At 49.7% G+C, this 25,299-nt stretch overlaps 1 protein-coding gene across 50 annotated transcripts in view; it reads right to left on the reverse strand.

Moving 5' to 3' along the window:
* LOC117592618 (Down syndrome cell adhesion molecule-like protein Dscam2) overlaps positions 1-25,299 on the reverse strand; it is a 60,709-nt gene that overhangs the window by 20,677 nt on the left and 14,733 nt on the right. For 4 of the 50 annotated variants that reach the window (XM_034286530.1, XM_034286503.1, XM_034286550.1 and 1 more), the window contains exons 4-9: positions 23,982-24,155; positions 20,405-20,554; positions 18,120-18,252; positions 7,473-8,317; positions 7,255-7,416; positions 1,567-1,872 (exon numbers count right to left, since the gene is read on the reverse strand). In XM_034286530.1, the coding sequence (XP_034142421.1) occupies positions 1,567-1,872; positions 7,255-7,416; positions 7,473-8,317; positions 18,120-18,252; positions 20,405-20,554; positions 23,982-24,155 (1,770 nt within the window). Of the gene's footprint in view, positions 1-1,566; positions 1,873-2,362; positions 2,654-3,620; positions 3,912-4,420; positions 4,712-4,844; positions 5,136-7,254; positions 7,417-7,472; positions 8,318-8,680; positions 8,802-9,636; positions 9,761-9,842; positions 9,967-10,709; positions 10,834-12,115; positions 12,240-12,946; positions 13,068-13,144; positions 13,269-13,514; positions 13,639-13,699; positions 13,824-14,056; positions 14,181-14,448; positions 14,573-15,430; positions 15,555-15,636; positions 15,761-16,576; positions 16,701-16,770; positions 16,895-17,030; positions 17,155-17,206; positions 17,331-17,360; positions 17,485-17,562; positions 17,687-17,734; positions 17,859-18,119; positions 18,253-18,540; positions 18,665-18,980; positions 19,105-20,404; positions 20,555-21,684; positions 21,856-22,011; positions 22,171-22,277; positions 22,449-22,809; positions 22,981-23,120; positions 23,283-23,417; positions 23,580-23,699; positions 23,862-23,981; positions 24,156-24,570; positions 24,733-25,108; positions 25,271-25,299 lie in introns of all 50 variants that reach the window. The other 46 variants (XM_034286546.1, XM_034286545.1, XM_034286506.1 and 43 more) reach the window with 45 other exon arrangements.

A 25,299-nucleotide genomic window follows, 5' to 3' on the forward strand; every position in this document is an offset into this window, starting at 1 on the left:
GAATCGGCATCGTTGTGTGCCAGGCAGGTGTAGTTGCCCGCGTGTCCGCCATGCACCGAGTCGATGGTGAGGATGCTCGCCTTCTTGCCACCCTTCACAATGGACACACCGGTGTACGCGCTCACGTGTGCCCCGTTGAACAGCCACGCAATGTCCATGGGCAGATCCCCCAGATAGATGAGACAATTGACCGAAACAGACTCCTCAAAGTTGACGGCATGATGCCCAAAGTCAAAGGGGGCAATCTTGGGTGGAACTTGGGGTAGGATAAAATCAATAAATATCGAAATTAAATATAAAACTGCATGCTACAAAGGATGGCTATCGAGTGGCATTCACCATTCACCACCAGCTGGGCGGTGTAGTTGGCCGCTGTGGCACGATTGATGGCCACACAGGTGTAGTTGCCCGCGTGCTGATCGCGCACAAAGTCAATGGACAAGGCGCTGATCTTCTTGCCAAGCTTCACCATGGACACATCGTAGACATTCTCATTGATTTCGCGTCCATTAAAGTACCAAGCAAAGCTCACAGGAAAGTCGCCCGAGGTGACCAGACACTGAACGCTCGCAGACTCGCCAAAGTTCGAGGGTTCATCGCCGAAATCAAAGGGAGCAATTTTGGGAGGCACTTGGGGCAGGTAGGAGTGGGTTAGGACAGGGGGAAAACGTAAAAGAAAACCAAAATAAATGTTCTACAATAACATTCATCATATTAACCATTAACTTTCAGCTCGGCCGTGTGATTGGCACGACCAGCGCGATTCTCGGCAATGCAGGAATAATTTCCCGCATGCTTGGCCGACACCGCCTCGATGGTCAGCTCGTTGATGCGCTTGCCACGTTTTGTGGTTAGGATTTCGAGATAGTCCTCAAAGGGTTGACCATTGAGGGTCCACGTAATATTCACGGGCAGATCACCACCCGAAATGGTGCACTGCACGTTGACAAACTCCCCATAGCTCATGGATTCATCACTGAAGGAGAAGGGACTGATCTTGGGAAGGACTGGGTGGACAAGGGTATGGCAAATCAGTATTAAAAAATCATAATTATTATGAACTAAACTTAGAGCTAAACAGTTTACTGTCTGCTGTGGCTAACCATTCACAATCAAACGCGCTGAATGAGCCGTGAGTCCCGCCTTGTTCTGCGCATGACACGAATAGAAACCCGCATGATGCCCCGACACCGACTCAATGGACAGAACATTGATGCGTTTGCCAATTCGCGAGTAGGATATATCATGATAACTATCGATGGTGGCATTGTTCAGCAGCCACGTGACATTGATGGGCAGATCACCGCCCAAAATGGTGCACTGCACGGAAGCAGGTTCGCCGTAGTTCAGAGGCTCCTCGCCGAAGTCAAAGGGCGCTATCTTGGGGGCAACTTTAACAACGAACAACGAACAACGAGAGGTGTGCAGTTAGTCAGAGATGAATTAGGCAAAGATAGAGAGGGGAAGGGGAGTGTTTTTAAGGTGTATTAGTAGCAACGCATACGCAAGGATTAGCAGTCATTCCTCCACCCTTAGAGCTAAGTCCTAGTGTGAGGTTTCAAGTACCATTCACTGTGAGATCAACGCCGTAGGAGGTGGTGCCAGCCGCATTGCTGGCCAGGCAGGTGTACCTGCCCGTGTGCGCCGGACTGGCGCTGGGTATGGACAACATGCTCGTCTTGCTGCTGATGCGATTGGTGCGCATCTGCGGCAGCTGCCCCTCGTAGCTGTCATCGTTGGGACTGGGACTGCGCTCGAAGCTCCAGCTAACCTTGATGGGGCGATCGCCCTTCTGGATTTGGCAAAACAAATCGATGGAGTCGCCCGTGTTGATCACATCCTCGAAGGCAAAAGGCACGATTTGGGGCAGAACTAAAGGCAGAGTAGGGGAAAGAGGATTGTGCTGGGTTGGGGATATCAAAATGAACAAACTAAGAGCTACACTTAAGCATAAACAGGGGATAACTTAGCGCATAATCAAACCATTAACTAGCAGCTCGGTGGAGTAGCTGACATGACCCGCACTGTTGCTGGCCACACAGCTGTAGTTGCCCGAATTTGCAGCCTTTACAGACTCCACTGTCAGCATGCTGATGCGCTCCCCGATCTTGCTGGCCAGCACACCCAGATGCGAGAAGAGCGGCAAGCCATTGTGGGTCCAGCGTATCTTGAGAGGCAGATCCCCCTTGGCCACATGGCAAGTCAACTGAACGCTGTCGCCCTCATTGGCCTCCGCATCGAAGCTAAACGGATGGATGCTGGGCAGGACTGGGACGGGGAAAGGGGCACAAATGATAACAAACAACTGAAGAAACTCTTAGCACTACTTTAGATACATATTAAGAAGCTCAGCAGCAGTCACCATTGACTTTCAACTCCGCACTGTAGCTGCTCTCGCCAGCCTCATTGCGGGCCAGACACGTGTACAAGCCTCGATGCTCGGCCGCTATGTAGTCGATATTGAGAGTGCTCGACTTGCTGGACATGCGACCAATGACCACATCCAGATCGCCGCTGTTCAGCGTGTGATTGTTCAGCACCCACGTGATATTGATGGGCAGATCGCCCTTGATTACCGTGCACTGGATGCCCATTGTTTCGCCGGAATTAGAGGCCTCGTCGCCAAAGTCAAAGGGTCGTATTTGTGGGGGAACTTTCGGGTTATGGAAAGGGAAAACGTAACATAATAAGACACACAAAAAATAGGTCAAACAAAAGTGTTTCTTAGGTAGAAAAGACTGATTCTATCCATTAACCATTGACCACCAGTTCTGCTGTTTGCTCGGCCGTGCCAGCCGCGTTTGTGGCAATGCACTTGAACACTCCACGATGATTGCCACTGATGGCGTCGATGCTTAGGGAACTCAGCTTGGGGGACATTTTGATGATGCGTATGCCCACAATCTCGTTGGTGATGGGCTGTCCATTCAGTGTCCAGTGCAGCTGCAACGGTGTGTCGCCCTTGAAGACCATGCATTGAACGGCCGTGCTGTCGCCGTAGTTGGAGGGTTCGTCACCAAACACAAAGGGCATAACCTGGGGCGGCACTAAACACACACAAGGGGGAGAGGAGAGCACTCAAAACGAATTCTAAGCCACTAAACACGGGTTAATAGTTCCACTTATAAAGAGCGGCAGGGAATTAGACAGGTTGCAAACCTCCTTTGGGACATTCAGCATATCCTTAGAAAGGTTCCAAACCATCATTGGGACGTTCAGCCAGAGACTTAGACAGGTTTCAAACCCTTTAAGGTGCTATTCAGCGGAGTGTTAGACAGGCTTTCAACCTCTTTTGGTGCCACTCAGCAAATGTGTCCTAGTCAAGTTCCAAACCTCTTTGGCTGCTAATATTTTGTTTCTAAATTTATAAAACACCTATAAATGTACTTAAATTCTCATTTAAATCTTCAGAAACTCCAACCAAAGCTTGTCAACATCATGTAGGAGGATACAGTGCTCTGTGCTCCAAGGCTAAACAGCAACAACAACACAACAGGAACAACAACAAAACAGATCGAGTGAGTGGACTACGCGTACTTGTTACAATATTTGTTGGTTAAAGCGTGCTCTTATATCGTATCGCAAGGTGTGGTGGGGTTGGGAGGGGTGGGGGGACAAACCATTAACTTGTAGCTCAGCGACATATTCACTCGTTCCCGCCTCATTGGTGGCCGTGCACTTGTAGACGCCGCGGTGGAAGGCGCTCAGCGAATCGATATTCAGCAGACTTGTGCGCTTGTTCAGGCGCATTTGAGTGAAACCATTCTCGCCGTTCACAATGGGCGCCGAGTTGAGGGACCAACGGATCTCGAGCGGCAGGTCGCCCTTGGGCACCACACAATTGGCACTGGCAATGTCCCCGACATCGGCGGCTGCTTCGCCGAAACTAAACGGCAGCACCTGAGGCGGCACTTGAAGGTGTGACGGAGGGGGGAGTCGGGGGAATAACGATTAAAATACAAATAAAAGGCCAGGCACACTAAAGGATTAACTGTTGATATAACTGTGATGTGCATAATGACCGTTGACATGTAATTCAGCGCTGTATTCAGCAATGCCCGCCCGGTTGCTGGCAATGCACTTGTACAGTCCGCGATGCCGCGCCTCCAGGGCATCGATGCTCAGGGAGCTGGTGCGCGGATTCAAACGCGACAGCGAGAAACCATGCTCCCCCGTGATAATGGGCGCTGCATTCAGGGTCCAGCGTATCTCCATGGGCAGATCACCTTTCGGCACCATGCAAAAGATGCCCGCGACCTCTCCCGTGTTGGCTGGCTCCACCCCAAAGTCGAAGGGTTGGATTTGTGGGGCAACTTTGATGATGAAATGAAGATGGACAAAATCAACAAATCAAAGAAAACTCAAAGAAAATACTACAGCAGACTACATAGGGTAGTGGGTAACCGGACAAACGACAAACCATTCACATCTAGAATCGAGACGTGCTCGGCATAGCCCGCTGAATTGTTGGCAATGCACTTGTAGCTGCCCCGATGCGCGGCCTCCAAGGAGTCCACATTCAGCGAGCTCGTGCGCTTGTTCAGTCGCACAATGGTGAAGCCCAGCTCCCCGTTGACTATCAGGGCAGAGTTCAAAGTCCAATAGATGTCCAGCGGCAGGTCGCCCTTGGGCACCACACAGTTGACGCTGGCAACCTCGCCGCGATTTAGGGGTTCGTCGCCAAAGGAGAAGACACTGATTTGTGGAGCAACTAGGAAGGGAAACACTCTTCAACACACAGACAAAGCCTCTTCCAATGCACCAATAAACCAACATTGTGTTAGTGGGGAATAAGCAAACTTCTACAGATAGAAAGAAACCCTAGGAGGAGGCTGTTCACCAACCATTTACTTGCAGTTCGGCGGCATAGATCGCGCGCCCGGCCTGGTTCTCGGCCACACAGCTGTAGTTGCCACGATGCCTGGCCTCCAGGGCATCCACACCGAGGTAACTCGTGCGACTGTTTAGCTGCAGGACTGTAAAACCATGCTGATCGCTCTCCAGGCGCTCACCATTCAGTGTCCAATGGATTTGCAGTGGCAAATCGCCCTTGAGAACGACACAATTGATGCCCAGGACATCGCCCATGTTGAAGACTTCGCTGCCAAAGCTAAAGGGCAGCACATGGGGCGGCACTACGGGGTTAGGCCAAGGGTGGAAGGTGTGAGAATTAAATCATACAAAATAATAATAAAATAAAAGCTAGAGAGAGAGAGAGAGAGAGAGGATGGCTGCCATGTACCATTCACTTTAAGCTCCGATGTGGTATAGCTGGAACCTGCCACATTCTCGGCAATGCACTTGAACAGCCCGCGATGGAACTGCTCGACGGCGGCTATGTTGAGGACACTCGTCTTGGGTGAGAGTTTCAGTATGGTGATGCCCTCCTCGCCATTGATGATGGGACGTGAGTTGAGTGTCCACTTGATGGTGATGGGCACATCGCCCTTTTGCACCATGCACTGGACACCGGCATTCTCGCCCGTGTTCACGGGATCATCGCCGAAGGAAAAGGGTGCGATCGATGGGGGAACTGCAGTGGAGTTGTGTGGGTGGAGTTGGGGATGAATGAAAAACTAAACACAAATCAACGGAAAAGGGAAAGCTAATCGGAGACCTGCAATCGATTAACCTTTGACTGCCAGAATGGCCGACTGTCGTGTCTCCCCCGCATTATTGGTGGCCACACAGGAGTAGTTCCCCGCATGCCTCGCCCTCACAGATTCGATGCTGAGAACGCTAATCCGTTGACTATTTCTGGTGACAATCAGACCATCGTTGGTGTAGACGCGACCGCCGTTCCGCGTCCAAGCTATATCCAGGGGGAGATCGCCCCGATTGACGGTGCAGTAAGCGGAGACCATGTCCAGTTCGTTGATGATATCCTCGCCAAAGTCAAAGGGCATGATTTGGGGCAGGACTGGGGAGCAGGAGTTCAAACAAAACACAAAGCAAAACTCAAGAGAGAGACAAAGACTAGACGTAGAAGCAGGATTAACCATTGACTGCCAGCAGTGCGGATTGGGTTATGGCACCCGCATGATTGGTCGCCACACAGGAATAGTTTCCCGCATGCCTTGCCCGCACAGACTCCACGCTGAGTACACTCAGCCGCTGGCTATTTCGGGTGACAATCAGACCATCGTTGGTGTAGACACGTCCGCCGTTCTTGGTCCAGTAAATGTCCACGGGCAGATCGCCCTTGTTGACCGTGCAGGAGGCGGAGACCATGTCCAGCTCGTTGATGCTGTCCTCGCCAAAGTCAAAGGGCACAATCTGGGGCAGCACTGGGAGGAGGGGGGGAATGGCGGTGCAGGAGAGGGAAACACAAATAAAAACCAAAGCAAAAGGAAAGGCAAAAGGCAAAAGGCGACACTTAGAGATGAGCTTGAGCAGATCTTAACCATTGACTGCTAGGATGGCCCAGTGGCGCGTATCCCCCGCATTGTTGGTGGCCACACAGGAGTAGTTCCCGGCATGCCGCGCCCTGACAGACTCAATGCTGAGGACACTCATCCGTGTGCTGGTTTTGGTCACCACAATGCCATCGTTGGTGTAGACACGTCCGCCGTTCTTTGTCCAGGCCACATCGATGGGCAGATCGCCCTTGTTCACGGTGCAGGAGGCAGAGACCATGTCCAGCTCGTTGACACTCTCCTCGCCAAAGTCAAAGGGCACAATCTGGGGCAGCACTTTGGATATGGAACGGAGGGTTTGGAGGTTTGGAGGTAGATGGGGCAACAGAAAACGAATCAAACTACGTATAAAACGACTCTAGAAGTGGAGGAGGAACACCATTCCTGTCCCTCTCTTATCACCATTGACACGCAGCTCTGCCGTGTGATAAATGACACCCGCCGCATTCCTGGCCACACACGTGTAATTCGCACGATGCCGCGCATGCACCGACTCAATGCTCAGCATGCTGATGCGCTGTGTGGTCTTGGTAATCAGAATGCCATCGTTGGACATGAGACGACCCACACCGGTGGTCGGATCCGGCGCCGTTGTCCAGTGCAGCTCGAGCGGTGTGTCCCCCTTGTTGACCGTACAGGTGGCCGAGACCATGTCGTTCATGTTGATGGTCTCCTCCCCGAAATCAAAGGGCACAATCTGCGGTGGCACTGAGATGGAGCAGAGAGAGTATACCGAGTGGAGGAAGCGAGCGACCACCGTTGAGCTGTAAACCCGCCCATGGAGTGGAGTCTGCCCAGAGATCTGTTCTGGGCTGTACATGGATTTGCTTTGACTTACCCATAACTTGCACCTCCAGGGAGCCGCGTGCGGAGTAACCTTCCTGATTCTTGGCCACGCACGTGTATGTGGCTTGGTCCGAGTTGCGTTCAACATTCTCAATGATCAGAGTGCCATTGGGGAAGACCTTTTGCTTGCGATTGATGGGCAGAGCGCGATTATCTAGAAGGAATCAATGATTAAGGGCAATCAAGGAGAAGGCAGCCAGGGGGACCTACCACGCTCCCAGACAATCGAATCGATGGGATAACCGGCCACGGGACAGGTGACAATCAGCGTCTCTCCGGCCACAATTGCCTTCTTCTCCATTTGGCGTATGTAGGGCAGTCCGTAGACATTCAGCTTGGCCGAGTGCTCCGCCTCGCCCACTTTGCTCTTGGCAATGCACTTGTACAGTCCTCCATCGTTGGCGTGCACCGAGGTGATGTTCAGATACGAGACAACATCCCCATTGACCGTCACATACTGCCCGACCTGATAGCGATCGTTGTTGGCGATCTTCTTGCCATCCAGCTCCCAGGAGATTTCGGGCGTGGGATTGCCGCCAGCCACACACTTGAGGAATACACTGGGTCCGGGCTCCATGGTCTCTTCCTGGAATGCCTGCCGTATGACGGGTGGATCGAAGCGGCCGCCCAGCTTCAGCTCGGCACTGGCCTCCGCCGACTCCTGATCGTTGCGCACAAAGCACTGGTACATGCCCTTGTCCTCCTTCTTGACCGACTCAATGCGCAGCACGGGCTCGCTGTGTCCCATCGCCTTGCCATCCTTCATCCAGCTGACAGTCTTGATGGGATTCCCTGTGTACTGGCACGTGAACACCGCCGGACGGCCAAAGTCCACGGTCTGTGTGGGTGGATCGATCTTCGCGGAGAGTGGAGCGGTGACTGTGAGCACCGTCTCGACGCTCTCGCCGCCCACGGAGTTGTTGACGACGCACAAATATTTGCCCGAGTCCTCGACGACGGCGTCCTTGATGATGAGTGTGCCAGAGACCTGCTTCACGCGATCATTCAGCACCACAGCCTGCTTGCGGGTGGTGCCCTCGATGAACTTGTACCATCTGCAAGGAGTGGGAATTCCGTGTGAGTTGAGTTGCTGCCAGGGGTCAGGGGTTGCAGGACACAGTGGGGTGCACAGAGTGAGCAAAGTCTAAAAAGTCTTTTAGTTGGGGATTCCTTGAGCTACTTACGCGTCTCCGCTCGGGCATTGGACTTGACTTTCACTTACCTTGAACTTTCTTGAACTTTTCTTTGCTCATTCTGTGCTCCACTGTGTGGGCTGGGGCGGGGGCAGACCCTACACCTAGCAGAAGGGGGAACAGACCCTAAGCTAGCAGAGGAAAGGGAGCGTGGAACTAACTATAAACTGGCACTGGCTAACCCTGTCCAGGACAATGACCCATGGAGTGGTGTGGCTTAAGTACCTAAATATGGGCATGGGATACGCTTGTCCCTGGCACAGAATGGAGAAGCTGTGGCCCAGCTGCTGCGTCTGCTCCTGCAGGCGATCCCCCGAGACCGTGGGAGCTGCACTGCCAATGGGTTCTGCAAGGGAATAGATCTCCGCATCAGCTGTCTAATCTGCCAGAATGTTGCTGTTGGGGGGGGGGAGCTATGTACATGTGGGACTATGTACCTAAATGCTGGCGTGGGAAACGACTGACCCTGGCACAAAATGGCCAAATCCAAGCGATCTGTGCGTGTCATTTCCTGCAGCCTGCCGCCGCTTATCTTAGGAGCCACACTGCCCACGGGCTCTGCAAAGGTTTCACATTCCATTAAAGCAGCAAAGGGGAACTGCCCGTTTGTTTGTGGAACTAACCTGATGATGGGCACGGGATAGGCTTGGGCCTGACACAGCAGAGCAAAGCTAGTGGCGATCTCTTTGACAAACGTAAAGCTCTTGGACTCGCCCGAGAATGTGGGTGCCTTGGCGCCTACGGGCTCTACAAAAAGAAACAATAAGCGAGGGTCTGTCATGTAGACGTGGAACTGCTGGGACTTAATCCTTATGGCTACATTAGGGACTACCTTATCAGTGGCACGGGATAGGCTTGGGCCTGGCACAGCAGCGCAAAACTCTGACCAAAATAACGCACAAATGTGTAGCTCTTCATGTCGTTGGCAAAGGTCGGACCCTTGGCACTGACGGGCTCTAAAATAAAACAAAAAGGCGACACGTGTGTTCGCTACCTTATCAAGGGTACGGGATAGGCTTGGGCCTGGCACAGCAGCACAAGATCACTCGAACTGGCGCCGAGTAGACTGGAGATTTTCGAGACACTGGCAAATGTGGGTGCCTTGGCACCAACGGGCTCTGCAAATCAAAGAATACACCGAATAAAAACTGCCTGAAGAAGGGGCTCTAAGGGGACTCTACCTCATGAGTGGCACGGGATAGGCTTGAGCCTGACACAGCAGCGCAAAACTTTGACCCACGGAACGGGTGTACGAGAAAACATTCGAATCAGTGGAAAATGTGGGAGCTCTGGCGCCAATGGGTTCTGTAAGCAACAATTGAAAAGATTTTAAACACTAAAAAGCTAAGTAATAAACTGCCTGAAGGATGAAATATCAATGGCAAACCTCATGAGTGGCACGGGATAAGCTTGAGCCTGACACAGCAGCGCAAAACTCTGACCCACAGCGCGGGCATAGGAGAAGGAATTGTAGTCGGAGGAGAATGTGGGTGCCCGAGCGCCAATTGGCTCTGCAAAAACAATTAAATAGAGATGAAATCCCCGCCTGAAACTTGCCTAATGATGGGCACGGGATAGGCCTGGGCCTGGCACAGCAGCGCAAAACTGCCATTGACCGAACGCTCGAAAATGCTGCCCTTGGAGTCGCTCGAAAATGTTGGAGCCTTGGCACCAACGGGCTCTAAAAGGAATACATTTTAGGTGTAAATGCTAGCTAGAGAGATTAACTAATTTAATTATTGTGTGCCCTAAACAGATGCAGAAGCAGAAGCAGAACCAGTTGAGCAGCGTTGGGGAGGGATTGTTGCGATTTCTTTACCTAAAAATGGGCACGGGATAGGACTGCGCCTGGCAGGTGAGCGCTAGGGCAGTGTTCTGTGGCGTTTGGATGGTAAATGTGGAGGCCACGCTGGGAAAACTGGGAGCCTTGAAGCCCACAGGTTCTTGAAAGAAAGATTTAGCTAAGGGCTTGGAGATCGTGGGGAAAACTGACTGAATGTTTGGGCTTGCGGCATAAATTCTATCGCAGATTTACCTAAAAAAGGGCACGGGAAAGCCCTGTGCCTGACACAGCATTGCAATGGTGGAGGCCAAGGGAATGCTCTGCTGAAAGCCCAGCACTCCGGTGCCCACGGAAGGCGCCTTGGAGCCAATGGGTTCTTGAAGGACACTTTTTCGTTAGACTTCAGCCTACAGCCTCGGATTTAAGCATAATGAAAACTGCCTGAACATTGGGGCTCGCTCTAAGATTTACCTAAAAAAGGGCACGGGAAAGCCTTGCGCCTGACAGAGCATGGAGAAGGTGGAGGCCAAGGGAATACTCTGTTGGAATGACAGCACGCCAGTGGCCACAGAAGGTGCCTTGGAGCCAATGGGTTCTGGAGTACAAAAATGCATTAGAAGTCGAATCAAAGCTGTGTGAAAACTGCACTGAATGGAGGGAGCTTGTGGGTTGTGGGCTTCTCACCTAATAATGGGCACGGGAAAGGCCTGCGCCTGGCAGAGTAGAGCAAAGTCTGAACCCTTTAGCTTTTCAACCTCAATGAGCTTATATTCGAGGGAAAATGTAGGTGCCTTGGCTCCCACGGGCTCTGTAAATGAACATTTACCATAGATAAAGGATGCTAAGCCAACAGTAAGCCACTTAGAGAACTGCCTGAATGGGATTGGAAGACCTTAACCTCAGTTAAACTTATCAGCAGCTCCTCCCAGACATTCTACGTGACTTTCAGACATGAACACTGACCCCGCACAACCCACCTCAAGATGACACGAAACTTTTTACAGTCCAAAGCAAAAAGAAAGCAGCGAAAGTGGTTGAATGGGTGGAAAGTAAATGCATAATTCACAGAGGTCAATGCTGTCGGCAAAGGGCATGCGCAGTGTACGGAAGAACAGCTGTGTGGTGCAACAAGTGGAGCACACAGAGTGGAGGGGGAGGTGTGATTGGATGACCTTAAGAGTGTGGCCACAAAGCCCGTCATCTGTTGACCCAAAAACGTGCGTTCATTCATGCGAAATTGAGCGAGCGAGAAGCATGCCATCCACACACGCACACAACCAAGCGCATGGCGGGGTAATTGTTTGGGAAATTTCGTGTGGAACGCAAGCATGCGCAGTGGCGGAAAGAGCGCGCGAGAGAGCAAGGCAAAGCAAGAGAGCGCGAGAGAGTGTGGACTGCGTGTGGAACCAGCTGGTGGTTTTGTTTACAAATTGAAACGGTAGAAAGGGAAAGAGGGAAAGAGGGAGCGAGAGCTTCCCACCGGGTGGTTGGGGTGAAGTAATCTCACTCTCCACTCTTTTGATTTTACTCTTTCTCGCTTTCTGATTCTCGCTCTGTGTTTATGCTTTGTTTACATAGCTTACTTTTATGCGTGCGGCTGTGTGGGTGCGGCGCAGGGCACATTAAATGGGCGGGCAAGCAGCTACACAAACAATTACAAACAGACCAGAAGAGCCGCCAAACACCTTCCATGGAACATACCTTGTCGGTGTGTGTGTGATTTTTTGTTTGTTTTACTTTGCGCGCTCGCATTTTTATGAATGAACACGAAGCAAAGCAGTCTCCGTGCCACTGTCTCTGTCTGGGGTTAAAGTTCACACATTCTCATGCATAATAAAAGTCACGTTTCTAGGAGGGAGTCGAGAGGGCAGCCTAACCTGCTTACGGGCACCGGATATGCCTGCGCGGGACACAGCAAAACAATATCTCGGCCGCACTGTCGCTCAATGCCGGACCATTTGGTGTCCACCGATAGAGTGGGACCCTTGGCCGAAATGGGTTCTAAGGGAAGAGAGAAGACTAAGACTAGAGAGGGAGGACTATGATAAAGCTGCCCGAATGCTGGTTTAGGAACGGGACTCCAATTCTAACCTAAAAGCGGGCACTGGATAGGCCTGCGCGGGGCAGAAGAGTGCCAAATTGGTGGCCAGCTGCCGCTCGATCCACGAGCGCTTAATATCATTCGACAGCAGCGTAGGAGCCTTGCCCCCAACGGGATCTACAAAGGGAATAAGGGGAAATATCTAAAAATCTATTCCCTGCCTGCCCGAATGTTGCCAGTTTCGGCCTTACCGAAAACTGGGCGCCGGATAGCCCTGAGCCGGACACAGCAACGATATCGACTGACCCTGCAGCAGTTCGAGAGGTTTCTGCACCAGCGCTGGGGTGCGCGGTGCACTGCTCGAAATGGGTTCTATAAAAGATGTTCAATTAAAGCAAAAAGTAAAGCTCCCACTGCCTGCCTGATGTTGGTCTAGGGGTGGTCTAGGACTGGACGCTTAACCCACCTAAAGCTGGGCGCGGGATAGCCCTGAGCCGGACAGAGTATGGCAGTGGGTTGGCTGGACTCCACGACATTTGGCTTGTAGGTCAGAGCATTTATCTTGGGCGGACTGCTGCTAATGGGCTCTAGAAGGTGTGAAAGGATAAGAAACTTCTGCCACAACCTAAAGTAAATCTAAACTGCCCGAATGTTGTGCTCTTAGTACCTGAAACTGGGTGCCGGATAGCCCTGTGCAGGACACAAGATCGAGAGACTGCTGTGGCCGGGCACAACCAGCGGACGTGACTGCAGTGGCGGCACCTTGGGCGCAGTGCTCGAAACGGGCTCTGCAAAAGGGGTTTCAACACTCTTAAACTCTAATCTCTGACCAACTTTGATTACTGCCTGAATGGTGTGAGTTTACCTAAAGAACGGCACTGGATAACCCTGCGCGGGACACAGCACAGCCATTGTGGCGCCTCTGGCATAGCTTTTCATATCGAATTTAGCCAAAGAAACAACTTTGGGCACAGTGCTGCTAATGGGTTCTATAAGGGAAAGAGTCAATGAACAGATTTAGGGGTTCAACCTGCCTGAATGCTGGCACTGGATAACCCTGAGCGGGGCACATAATGGCCACAATTCCACCCAAAAGAACATATTCGATGTTCGTTTTCTGTATCAATGCCACACGGGGAGCAGCGCCACTAATGGGCTCTGGAAAAACAATCCAACAAGTGAGTAAAACCACAGAGAAAACCTCAAAGAACTGCCTGAATGTCTGGTAAAATCACCTGAAATATGGCACCGGATAGGCCTGTGCAGGACACAGTAAGGTAATGCTGCCCGTCAGCGGAATGTCCACGTTGCGCGTCTTATCGCCAGAGGTAAGGCGTGGGGCCACACTGCCCACGGGCTCTACAAAGGGTTTGAGGGTTAAAGGAACGCCTGAAAACTGCCCAAAAGCTATGGGAATTACCTAAAGAACGGCACTGGATAGGCCTGACCCGGACAAAAAAGCGTAAAAGTGTCAGCCAGCCGTGCTTCGGCATTCTTCAAACGATTCTCAACACTGATTTTGGGCGCCACACTGCCCACGGGCTCTGAGTAGTGAAGAAAATAAATCAAAAATCAAACCAAAACCACCAGAACTGCCTGAATGATTGGACTGTTTACCTAAAGAACGGCACGGGATACGCCTGAGCTGGACAAAAGAGCGTAAAAGTTTCATTTGACTGCGCGCCCGCATCCTTGAGGCGTTCACCAACACTGATTTTGGGTGCCACACTGCCCACGGGCTCTGCAATGAATGAAGTGAATGGAGCGGAGTGATTACCTGAATGCTGGCACAGGATACGATTGGGCAGGACAAAAGATGCTCAAATCCCCATGCAGCAGCACTTCCGCATCCTTGCGACGTTCCCCAACACTAATCTTGGGCGGCACACTGCCCACGGGCTCTGCAGAGACACACAACAAAAGCGTCAGCAAGGAGAAGGAGACTTGAAAACTGCCCAAAGTTGAAAGACTAACAGCTGCCTTCTGCCTTCCTCCTTCCACTCAACTAACTTTTGCCAGAGGGGGGCGGGGACATTGGCGTGACATGAATGGGTTAAATCGGGCGACAGTTCTGAGCTGGCTAATTGGAGTTCCAGAAGCCAATGAGGCCTGAGGAGTGGGTTTGTTCTGTAAAGCTCTTAATTGGAAAACTTTATTGAAGCGCCTCACCTATAGAAGGGCACGGGGTAGGCCTGGGCGGGACAAAAGATGGCTATGGGCCGCGAGAGCCTGATGCTGTCGTGACTGAAGCCATCCTTCTTATTGACACGCGGCGCCACACTGCCCACGGGCTCTGCGAAAGAGATTTGCGGGTTTGCAGGGGGCATTGGGATTGGGTAACTCGACACTTGACGCACCTATAGAAGGGCACGGGAAAGGACTGTGCGGGACAGCGCAGAGCCACAATGCCATGGACAGCAATGCGATCGTGACTGAACTCGTCATTCTTGTTCACCTTGGGAGCCACGCTGCCCACGGGCTCTGCGAAAGGGAGATGGGGAGAGGAGATCCTAAACTGCACAAAGAAAACCCCAGGCAATGCCTTAGAATACTCGACTTTACCTATAGGCAGGCACTGGATACGACTGCGCTGGACACTGAATGGCTATGGTTTGGGAGATCTTTATTCTGTCATGATTGAACTCATCCTTGCGATTCACACGGGGCGCCACGCTGCCAATGGGTTCTAAAGGAAGGAATGGGTATGTTAATCCTACTTAAAGGAAGATTTACCTAAATGCTGGCATGGGATACGATTGTGCGGGACACAGCAGCGCCAATGAACGATTGGAAGTGGCCCAAAAAATGCCCAGTTTATCTTTAATTTCTACTTTGGGGGCGACACTGCCCACGGGTTCTGCAACAGGGAGATAAATAGAGATTGGATATGTGAGAGTTTATCCCTGGGAAAGGAGACTGCCTGAATCTGTTGGCTATTGGTACTCGTACCTAAACGCTGGCATGGGATAACTCTGCGCCTTGCAGAACAAATTCAACGATTGATTCGAGTTTCGAATAGTGAAATCCATTTTGTCGTGCATGTCCACCATTGGAGCCACAGAGCCAATGGGTTCTGCAAGGATGGGAATACGAGGTTGAGGTAGAGTCAAGCGAAAACTGTCTGAGAGTGGGGTGGAGCTGTCGATCCTACCTATTGGAGGGCACAGGATACGACTGTGCGGGACAGAGCAGACTCAAGGGCTGCCCCTGAGGCTTGTCCAGCCACGTGATGCGATCCTTGACATCCACTTTAGGTGCCACACTGCCCACGGGTTCTGCAAAGGAACGTTGCCAATCAGATGGGATTCAAAGAGGGGGAAAACTGCCTGGAGGAGGGATAAGAAGCTCGGAGCTTACCGCGCAGCAGGCACTGGGTAGGACTGTGCCGGACACAGGAGACTGAGGGAGCTGCCAAGAGGCTTATCGACCCACTTGATGCGATCATTTGGATCCACCTTGGGCGCCACACTGCCCACGGGTTCTGCAGAGGAATTCAAATAAGGTTCTGCCTGCTCCTCCCCAAAGATGAAAACTGCCAAAATGTGGGAACGGGAAACACTCACCGAAAGGCAGGCACCGGGTAGGATTGAGCGGGACAAACAATGGCCAGACTGTGGCCCAGAGCCACGCGGGCATAATTGATCTCATCTTTGATGTCCACCTTGGGCCGGACACTGCCCACGGGCTCTACCGAAAGGGAGGGGAAGGGACTGTCTTTAGTTGGAACCTGAATGCTGGGATTACCTAAACGCTGGCATAGGAAACGACTGAGCGGGGCAGATGAGTGCTTTGGAGGCACCCAGACGTGTCCTGGCAAACGTGAACTCATCGCGAGTGTCCACTTTGGGCGCCACACTGCCCACGGGTTCTGGTTTTGGAGAATGAAAAGATTATCTTGGGTCGAAATGTTAAGCTGAATGTTGCTCAGGGGAACTCTAACCTAACGATGGGCACGGGGTAGGCCTGGCCGGGGCACTGCATGGAGTAATCCTCTGCAGATTTCACCTGCAGCACCTGGAACTTGTCGTGCAGACTCGTGATCTTGGGTGGCACAGCTCCAATGGGTTCTAGGGGGCAGAGGGAGGTTAACTTAGGGGAAGGTGCTACGCTGAATGCTGGAATGCAGACACGACCGGGACACCCACCTAACTATGGGCACGGGGTAGGCCTGGCCGGGGCACTGCATGGCAAAGTCTCCACCCAATGGGACTTGCATCAACTGGAACTTGTCGTTGATGTTATTGATCTTCGGCGGCACAGCGCCAATGGGTTCTGAAAGGGTAAGATGAAGCATTACCTATTGCTGGGCACGGGATAGGCCTGACCGGGACACTGCATGGCATAGACCCGACCCAGGGGCACCTCCATGGTGCGCACACGCTCGAGCAGATTCAGTTTCGGCGGCACAGAGGCCACGGGCTCTAAGAATGGCACACAAAGTTTGATCTAACGCCTGAAGGGAACTGCCCAAATGCTGGATAGAGAACCCACCTGTAGACGGGTATGGGATACGACTGTGCGGGACACTTGAGGCTGAGACTCTTGCCCACATAGGCGCGGGCATTGGCCACCTCATCGTCGATGCTGACTTTGGGCGGCACACTGCCAATGGGCTCTGCAAAAGAAGAAGCCCCAGGGGTAAGGTAGCAACAATCAAAGAACTGCCTGAAAGGTGGAGCTACTAATAGAATAATCACTTCAATTACAGCCTGGGAGAAACCCGAATAAATTGTTAAATTTCTAGCCCGCACCTGTGCGATGGCATAGGATATGATTGGGCGGGGCAGAGCAATGCCAGGCTGACTCCTTCCGCCATTTCGCGTGTCTGCAGCTTGTCCTGAATATTTATTTTGGGCTTAACCGAGCCAACGGGCTCTACAAGCAAAAGGAGGAAGGAGAAAGGCGTAAAGTGGTGGCAGAAACCCACCTGAAGAGGGGCATAGGATACGATTGTGCCAGGCAGAGCATGGCAAAGCCACGCGACAGCTCCACGTCTATGAACTGATGCTTGTCCTGGGCATTCACCTTGGGTCGAACACTGCCCACGGGCTCTACAACAAAGCGGGAGAGAAGACTCTTACTTGAATACTGGCATGGGGTACGACTGCACGGGACACTGAATGTTGAAACTGTGGCCACTTGGCAGCTGCATCATGCGAAAGCGCTCGAGAAAGTTCAGCTTGGGTGCCACACTGCCAACGGGCTCTGAAAGACGGGGAATCAAGGAACACTCCTCGAGAAAACTCCTGACATATGTTGGTACAGGCTTGGGACTGTCTTTACCTATAAATCGGCTGCGGATAGGCCTGGCCGGGACACAGCAGACTCAAACTAAGCGAACTCCTGACCTTCACATGCTTCAGATCATCGGCATTTGTGATCTTGGGACTAACGCTGCCAATGGGCTCTGCAGGAGAGAGAAAGAGAGGGAGTTCCCGCTTGAAAACTGCCTTACCTATAGAAAGGCTTTGGATAGCCCTGTGCCGGGCAGAGCAGACTCGAATCGTGGCTGCTTTTGCCTTTGATATGATTGTAGTCTTCGCCTGAACTGATTTTGGGACCAACGCTGCCCACGGGCTCTGCAAGAGGGAGAGGGGAAAAGGTCGAGGTCTAAGCACTGCCTGAGTTGGGAATTACCTATAAATGGGCACCGGGTAGGCCTGAGCTGGACACAACAGAGTGACACTCGCCTCGCGGCCCACACGCACCGTGCGCGAATCATCGCCAGAGGTTAGACGGGGACCAACGCTGCCAACGGGTTCTTGAAGAGGGTTACACGTCTATGAGTTCTTGCTCTGTCTCCTGCCTGATGTTGGGAGGAGGGACTGTACTTTTATTACCTAAAAAACGGCACTGGATAGGCCTGAGCTGGACACATGAGTGTGACGCTGCCCTTCATGGGCGCACGCAGGAGTGTGATGTGCTCCTGATTCCCATTGCCGCTCAACTGGGGACTGACGCTGCCAACGGGCTCTAAGTAAGCGAATCTTGGACATTAAATGGAACCTCCTGTCTAAGGAAAAGTGCCTCGAATGTTGGGGTTGTGGCTTTTACCTAAAGAACGGCACTGGATAGGCCTGTGCCGGACACATCAGCGTGGCACTGTGACCCATTGTAACCTTGGGTATCCTTATGGCATCATCGCCAGCTGTCACCTTGGGGCTGACACTGCCAACGGGCTCTTGATTGAGAGGGGAAAGCAATGTGGATTGAGTGGGGAACATCTAACGAAGGGACTGCCCGGATGTTGAGGGGTTTTACCTAAAGAATGGCACGGGATAGGCCTGAGCAGGACACAGCAGGGTGGCTCCTGCCAGCAGAGGAACTCGCAGAATTCGCGACTCATCGCCGCTGGTGAGGCGTGGACCCACGCTGCCCACAGGCTCTGCGAGGGAAGGAGATGCAGAGTCAGATAGGGTAAAGGGATTCTCCTGCAGTTGGGATAGGAGCAGGAGGAAGTCTTACCTAAAGAAGGGCACCGGATAGGACTGAGCGGGACAGAGCAGAGTGAGAGCTGCTCCGGCGGCAAACTGAACCACTTTGATGTCATTGCCCGTAAGGAGTCTGGGAGCGACGCTGGCAATTGGTTCTTCCAGAGGAGAAAATGGGAAACAAATGGCTCATCAAAATGGTGAAACTTTAACTGGAAACTGGCCAAAGTTGGGTGCGAAAAGGGATACGGAAGGGGGCTTCAAGTTCACCTAAAAAACGGCGCTGGATAGGCCTGGGCGGGACAGAGCAGAGTCTGACTGCTGCCAGCGTCGCCCGTGAAGCTGCTGCTGGTCAGCGTATTGGGAAACTTGGGCGAAACCCTGCCAACTGGCTCTGCAAATGAATCGGAGATCAGAATTCAGATTAAATATCCAAGAAAATAGATCAATGGATCCATGGAGGAGGCTGCTGCTGAAAGTGTGGCACTTACCTTGAGAAATCGAATTGAAATGTTGCCTTGTGGCAAGGACTTGGACTTTGACTTGGGCTTCGACTGGGTTTACTTAGGAGCGGACCGACCCTAGCACTACTCTAAGCTGGGCTTTGTTTCAAGCCACGGATCAGATCGCATCGCTGTGCCGGCCGAGTACCCTATCCCAACATTCAGGCAGTTTTCAATTTGGAGCTTAGGAGGCTACGAAGCAACAACAAGTCTCTGCCGTGGTCACAAAGTAGACCAAAATGGTTAAACTTTTACCTTTAAATATTTATTTGTATTAATATTCACCAAGAGGGCGCAAAAGAATTATTTTGTTTATGCAAAGAAAGAGATTTTAAGCGAAAAATCGTTTTGATTGCATTTTCAGTGGCTTGCAAGACTTGTTGTTTATTAATGAATATTAATAGCTAGAGAAATTACAGAGAATATAGCACATAATGTAGTATATTGCATACATAAAACATTAATCGTTATATCCACTTTAATTTCATAACAAAACCAATCAGATTTCGAGTTTACTTCACGATTTCTGCTTGCTTTTGCGTTGAACAAATGTTTGGAATACTTTTTAGCTTTCGAAAACATTTAAATTATTTAATTCAATCAAAATCAATATTCTGTATATATTTAGTGCATTCCAAATAATTGTTTTTTGTTTAAACCAACCTCAACTGAAAGTAATTTCATTTTATTTTTGTAATTTCTTTCAATTTTTGGCAGTAGGAAAACTTTATGGAACTCTTTTAAATATAAGGTTTAAAAATACATCAAAATGTTTAATGTACAACTCGAAATAGTTACGTTAAATTAACAATTAAATACTGTTCCATAAAGTTGACTTTTGCGACACGAAAAACTTCAGTTGTCATGGAAATTCGAGAATTGAATTATCGTTACCATAATTGAAGATATTTAATATTTTGACAAATAATTGTCGAATAAAGTAATCAATCTACTCAATTAGTTAAAGTTCACTATTTTTTAGCTTTAAATATTTGTTGATTACGATGTGTGAAATGTGTGAATGGATAATTGTTCAAATTGGAATTGGAATATTTTTGTAAATGAGAATTTATAATTATTACTTTAATGAAACATTTGAATTCTATGTATTTATCCAACAGATAACTGAAGTTCTTCTTTAAATGCAATAATTAAAATATAAATCAAATTGGCCCCACAGGCTCGACTTACCTGTGATGACGAGACGACCCTTGGTGGCGCTCAGACGAGTCTCTCCGGTCAGACGATGCTTGGTGCGGCACTGGTAGCTCTTGTAGCCATCCTCGGGTCCCACTTCGCGGATATGCAGTTCTCCAGAGGGCAGTACCAGATATTTGCCATCTGTTTGGGCCAAGCGGTGAGAGAGAGGGGCATACAAATAAATAATGTTAGTGGTTGCTGGGTCAAAGAGCTAAGCTTCTGGGCTAACAAAATCAAACTACGTTTACCGTGGAATAAACTCAATTAAAAAGCGAGCAATTGAGTTGAGTTTATTCCCAAGAAAGCCACATGCAAGCCTCATGAATATTCATTTTAACTTTACTTAGCTTTTGCTGTACTTTAATTTAATTTGATTTTAATTTGTGCAAATCCTTTTGTCATTGTTAATCGTTGTGCGGCAATGTTCATGCAATGTGACTTTCGTGTGATTTGGCACTGGCTTCAGGACTGAAGGAGCTTTAAGATTTAAGTTTAAAAATTATGTACAACTTACAGCACTCCTCAGTCCCAAATGCCAGTCGAAAGAATTTTATTCAAACTTTGATTTGAGGTACAAAAAACGGACTTTCGTTTATGATTTGTTTGAATAAGATTCCCTTGTTTATGGACTAACTATACACCAAAGCAATGCCAGAAATTTGTGGCATAAACAAAACGAAATGCAGCTGAAACTTTTAATTTATATTCTTTTTAATTTTCGGAGCCACAAATTCCGCGACATTGCAGTCTTAAAACTTATGTGTAGCATGCACCAACAAAAATGCCAATAACTTGAGATGGAATGCGGATTATAAATGGAAATTATGTACAGATAATGTACAGATTTGTATACGCTGATTTTTGGTGTGTGAAATGTACAGAGATTGGTTAGATCGATGTTGTATTTTACTTGTAATATTTATTATTAGCATTTTTGTATGTATTTACACTGGACTACAGAGCACAACGCTACTTTCGACTACATGAAGGGGTTCGGGATGTACGGGCAAGTCAGGAGCGACTCATGGATATTGGGGTGGGGTGTAAAAATAAAACAAGTTGGGATGTGGGATATAAAAACGAAAAGAAGAGAAAGAAATGAAAGAACAGAACGGAAGGAAACAGAAAGCAGAAGTGAGAGCCTAGCCTTGGCAGCGGCATATCCCAGAGAGCTATTGATCCTCGAAGCGAATCGTATCGAATGGCAGGGAGCACGGATCGGAGTGGAGTTTTTAGTGGAGTAAAGTTGAGGCAGAGAGGATAGTTATTACCGCTGGCTGTGATATCTTCTTGGGCATAGATATCACGCTGCTCATCCTCCACCCACGAGTCGACGACTATGAAATCGGCCACGAAACTGGGTATGTGGCACTTCATAATGGCGCTATTGCCGCGCAATATGGACTCGTCCATGACATTGACGGTGTACGATTGTGGCACAACTGCAAGAGTTTTTGGTAGAGAGTTTTGAGGCATTTTAGGGATTGGAAAATTAAAGGGAAATAAATCATATGCGTTTGTGTGTGTGTGTGGGAGTGGGAGTGAAAGTGAAAACCCCTTCATGTGCGGACTCTAAACTCTCTGATGGGAAGGCCTACCCGTGATGTTCTTGGTGTACACCTCGCCCTCGGTATCGATCCAGTCGGTAATGTCTATGTGATCCGCCACAAAGGACGGTGTCTGGCACTTGAATATCGCCGCATTGCCCTTGATCACGTACTCGTCGTACACTTGCGACTCAAAGAATTGTTTAACCACTGCAACAAATCAGGGGGGATACGCAATGAGGAATGGGAAGGAGCATGGAGTATGGAAGATCTACGCTTAAGCCAAACAGAGAGTAAGAGCTTCTCCAAGGGGTTACCCGTAGACTCGGTAGGCAGGGGCCGCTGTATCTCGACACCCTCCTCATCGATCCAGGCTTCCACGTCGATGAAATCGGCCACAAATGAGGGCACCAGGCACTTGAGTGTGGCAGCATTGCCGCGCAGCACAAACTCATCAATGACGCGAGTCTGATAAAACTGATGGACAACTGAGGGAGGGAAAAATCAAACTAAATTCAAAAGGAAATGCAAGGATAAGGTGTGGACAGGGACTATAGAGAGATGTGTCCAAGTACCCGTCTCATCTGCATTATTTGGATAATAATTGCGACCCTCCGAGTCCAGCCAGTGATCGACAAAGACAAAGTCTGCCACATACGAGGGTATTTCGCATTTCATCACCACAGAATTGCCCCGAATGACATACTCGTTGTCAGCCTCCGCTTCGTATGTTTGGATCACAACTACGCCAAAGAAAAAACATAAAAGTTGAAGATAAAAGCGTGGATGGGGGGAGGAAGTATGGAGCTGAGACCCTTAGTTACATTTTGTTGAGACTGTACTTCGTACCGTAAGCGGCAGTGGCATTGTTGCGCCACAGCTCGACGCCCCCATCGTCCACCCAGGCCTCGACCTGCACAAAATCGGCCACAAATGAGGGAATCTTGCACTTGACGACCGCCGCATTGCCCCTGATCACATACTCATTCTCTGCCTCGGTTATGTAGAACTGTGAAACGACTTTAAATCGAAAGAGCAAATCATAATTATGGATGGAAAAAAGGAATTTAAAGGATGCTTAAGGGAATGCTGGGGGTTGTAGCTATAATAATCCTAAAACTAAGTCAAAGTAGAGTGCAAAACTGGCCACCACATCGCACCATAATTGTCCGAGAAGGACAAGACATTGCCCTCGTCATCGATCCAGGACTCCACGCGCACAAAATCAGCCACAAACGAGGGTATCGAACACTTGAGCACCGCCGCATTGCCACGTATGACATATTCGGTCATTATTTCGGCCTCATAAAACTGATTGACAACTGCAAAACGATGTAGGGAAATCATAAAAGGAAAAGGTGTAAAATTAAAGCTGTATGTGGGAGAGTGAAAGAGTTGGACAGTTGGAACCCCCTCAATTCGTTTGATTGCCTTTTCTCTAGAGTTAAATAAAGTACCATAATTATCAGAGTGCCGCAGCTCGGTGCCCGCCTCATCGATCCAGGACTCCACGCGCACAAAATCAGCCACAAACGAGGGAATGGAACACTTGAGCACCGCCGCATTGCCACGAATGACATATTCCATGAGAATATCAGCGCCGTAATACTGATTCACAACTGCGTTACGATAGAAAGGAAATCAAAGCTAAAGCAGGGAATGATTGTGGGGAGGAAAAGGAAGGTAAGTCCTACTTAAAACTAACAACAAAGGGAAACGAAAGGCTCTAAGTTCTGTACCAAAATTCTCTTGCGGGGCATACTCCGTGCCATCGCTGGCCACCCAGGCCTCCACGCGCAGGAAATCAGCCACGAAGCTGGGTATCGTGCACTTCAGCACCGCCGTATTGCCACGGATAACATATTCGGAGACAACTTCAGCCTCGTAATACTGATTAACGACTGCCAAAGGATGGAAAATAAAATGAAAATCGTAAGGGAATAAAGGGTAAGGGTAAGGGAATGATGTTCTAGAGGTTTAAGGATTTGATTTGCCCGAAAATAAACAAGGGTTTTGTGTACCAGCAGCTCCCTGTTGTTCGCCGAGTGTGCCATATAGCTTGCCTTCTTCGTCCTGCCAGGATACGACCTGAACAAAGTCCGCCACAAATGATGGTATGGAACATTTCAGCACGGCCGCATTGCCCCTTATGACATACTCGTTGTTGACCTCTGACTCGTAAAACTGTTGCACAACTGCAGGGGAATCGTGGGAGTAGATTACAGCAGATTTTATAATGAAAGTACAAGAGAAAGAACGCGGGGGAACGAACAGTCGCTGCCAGACAGACACCTTGCGTGTGGCGAGGCGTGTGAAAATGTGCACAGCCAGTGGAGTGCACCTAATGGCAGGCCACTAAAGCGCAGGCCAGTGGGAAAGTTACTTCCTCCATTCATCCCAAAATGGTTAATAATACGTAGTTCTGATAACATTGCCCAACAGCACGCAGAGGGGCAGACAAAGACACCCAGAAACTGCGATAAAGACTCATCAAAATGTAAACTTAAAAGATGAAGAAGGAAAAGGGGGAGTGGGGAGATGGGCAGAGTCTCACTTAAGCTACAGCTACAGTTATAGCCACAATGGCAATGCGTATAGACATAGACAAACCATATTCTTGGCCTGGGGAAAAGTCCTCGCTCTGGTCCGTGTGCCAGGACACAACGCTCACAAAATCGGCCACAAATGAGGGAATTTCGCATTTGAGTACCGCCGCATTGCCGCGTATAACGTATGCCTTATTTACATCGGTATCGTAGTGTTGGGCAACGACTAAAACAGCACACACAAACCACAAAACAAATGAAATTTTATACAGAAAGCAAAAATAGAACTAAAGAAGATCCAAGGAGACGGAGACAAAGGCGAAGGAATTACTTTGCACACTGTTGCCTCACAGTTAATGCCTAACCAGTGTTGGTTAATTGAGTTACAGTTGGTGTTTGTTTGAGTAGAGTGTAGTTTGTACAGTGTTACAATCATTATTAGTGTTGGTTAACTGTACAGCAGCTCTGTACAGAAGTGAAGTGAAGTGGATTGTATTGGTTGTTTCTCTGTGTGTTTTCTCGTTGTTCTAGTGTTGTACAATAGTTAAAGCGGTGCACAAAAACACACACAGAGAGAGAGGAACGATCGATTTTTCACACACCATATTCAGTGTCGGGATAGAAATTCTCTTGCTGATCGCTATGCCACGATATAACATTCACAAAATCGGCGACAAACGATGGTATATCGCATTTCAGGATAGCAGAATTGCCGCGTATGACAAACGCCTTGTGTATATCCTCTTCGTAGTGTTGCGAAACGACTAAACGTAAGAAATTAAAATAAAGTTGA

Source organism: Drosophila guanche, unplaced genomic scaffold, assembly GCF_900245975.1.
Source record: "Drosophila guanche unplaced genomic scaffold, DGUA_6, whole genome shotgun sequence".
NCBI classification, from domain to species: domain Eukaryota; kingdom Metazoa; phylum Arthropoda; class Insecta; order Diptera; family Drosophilidae; genus Drosophila; species Drosophila guanche.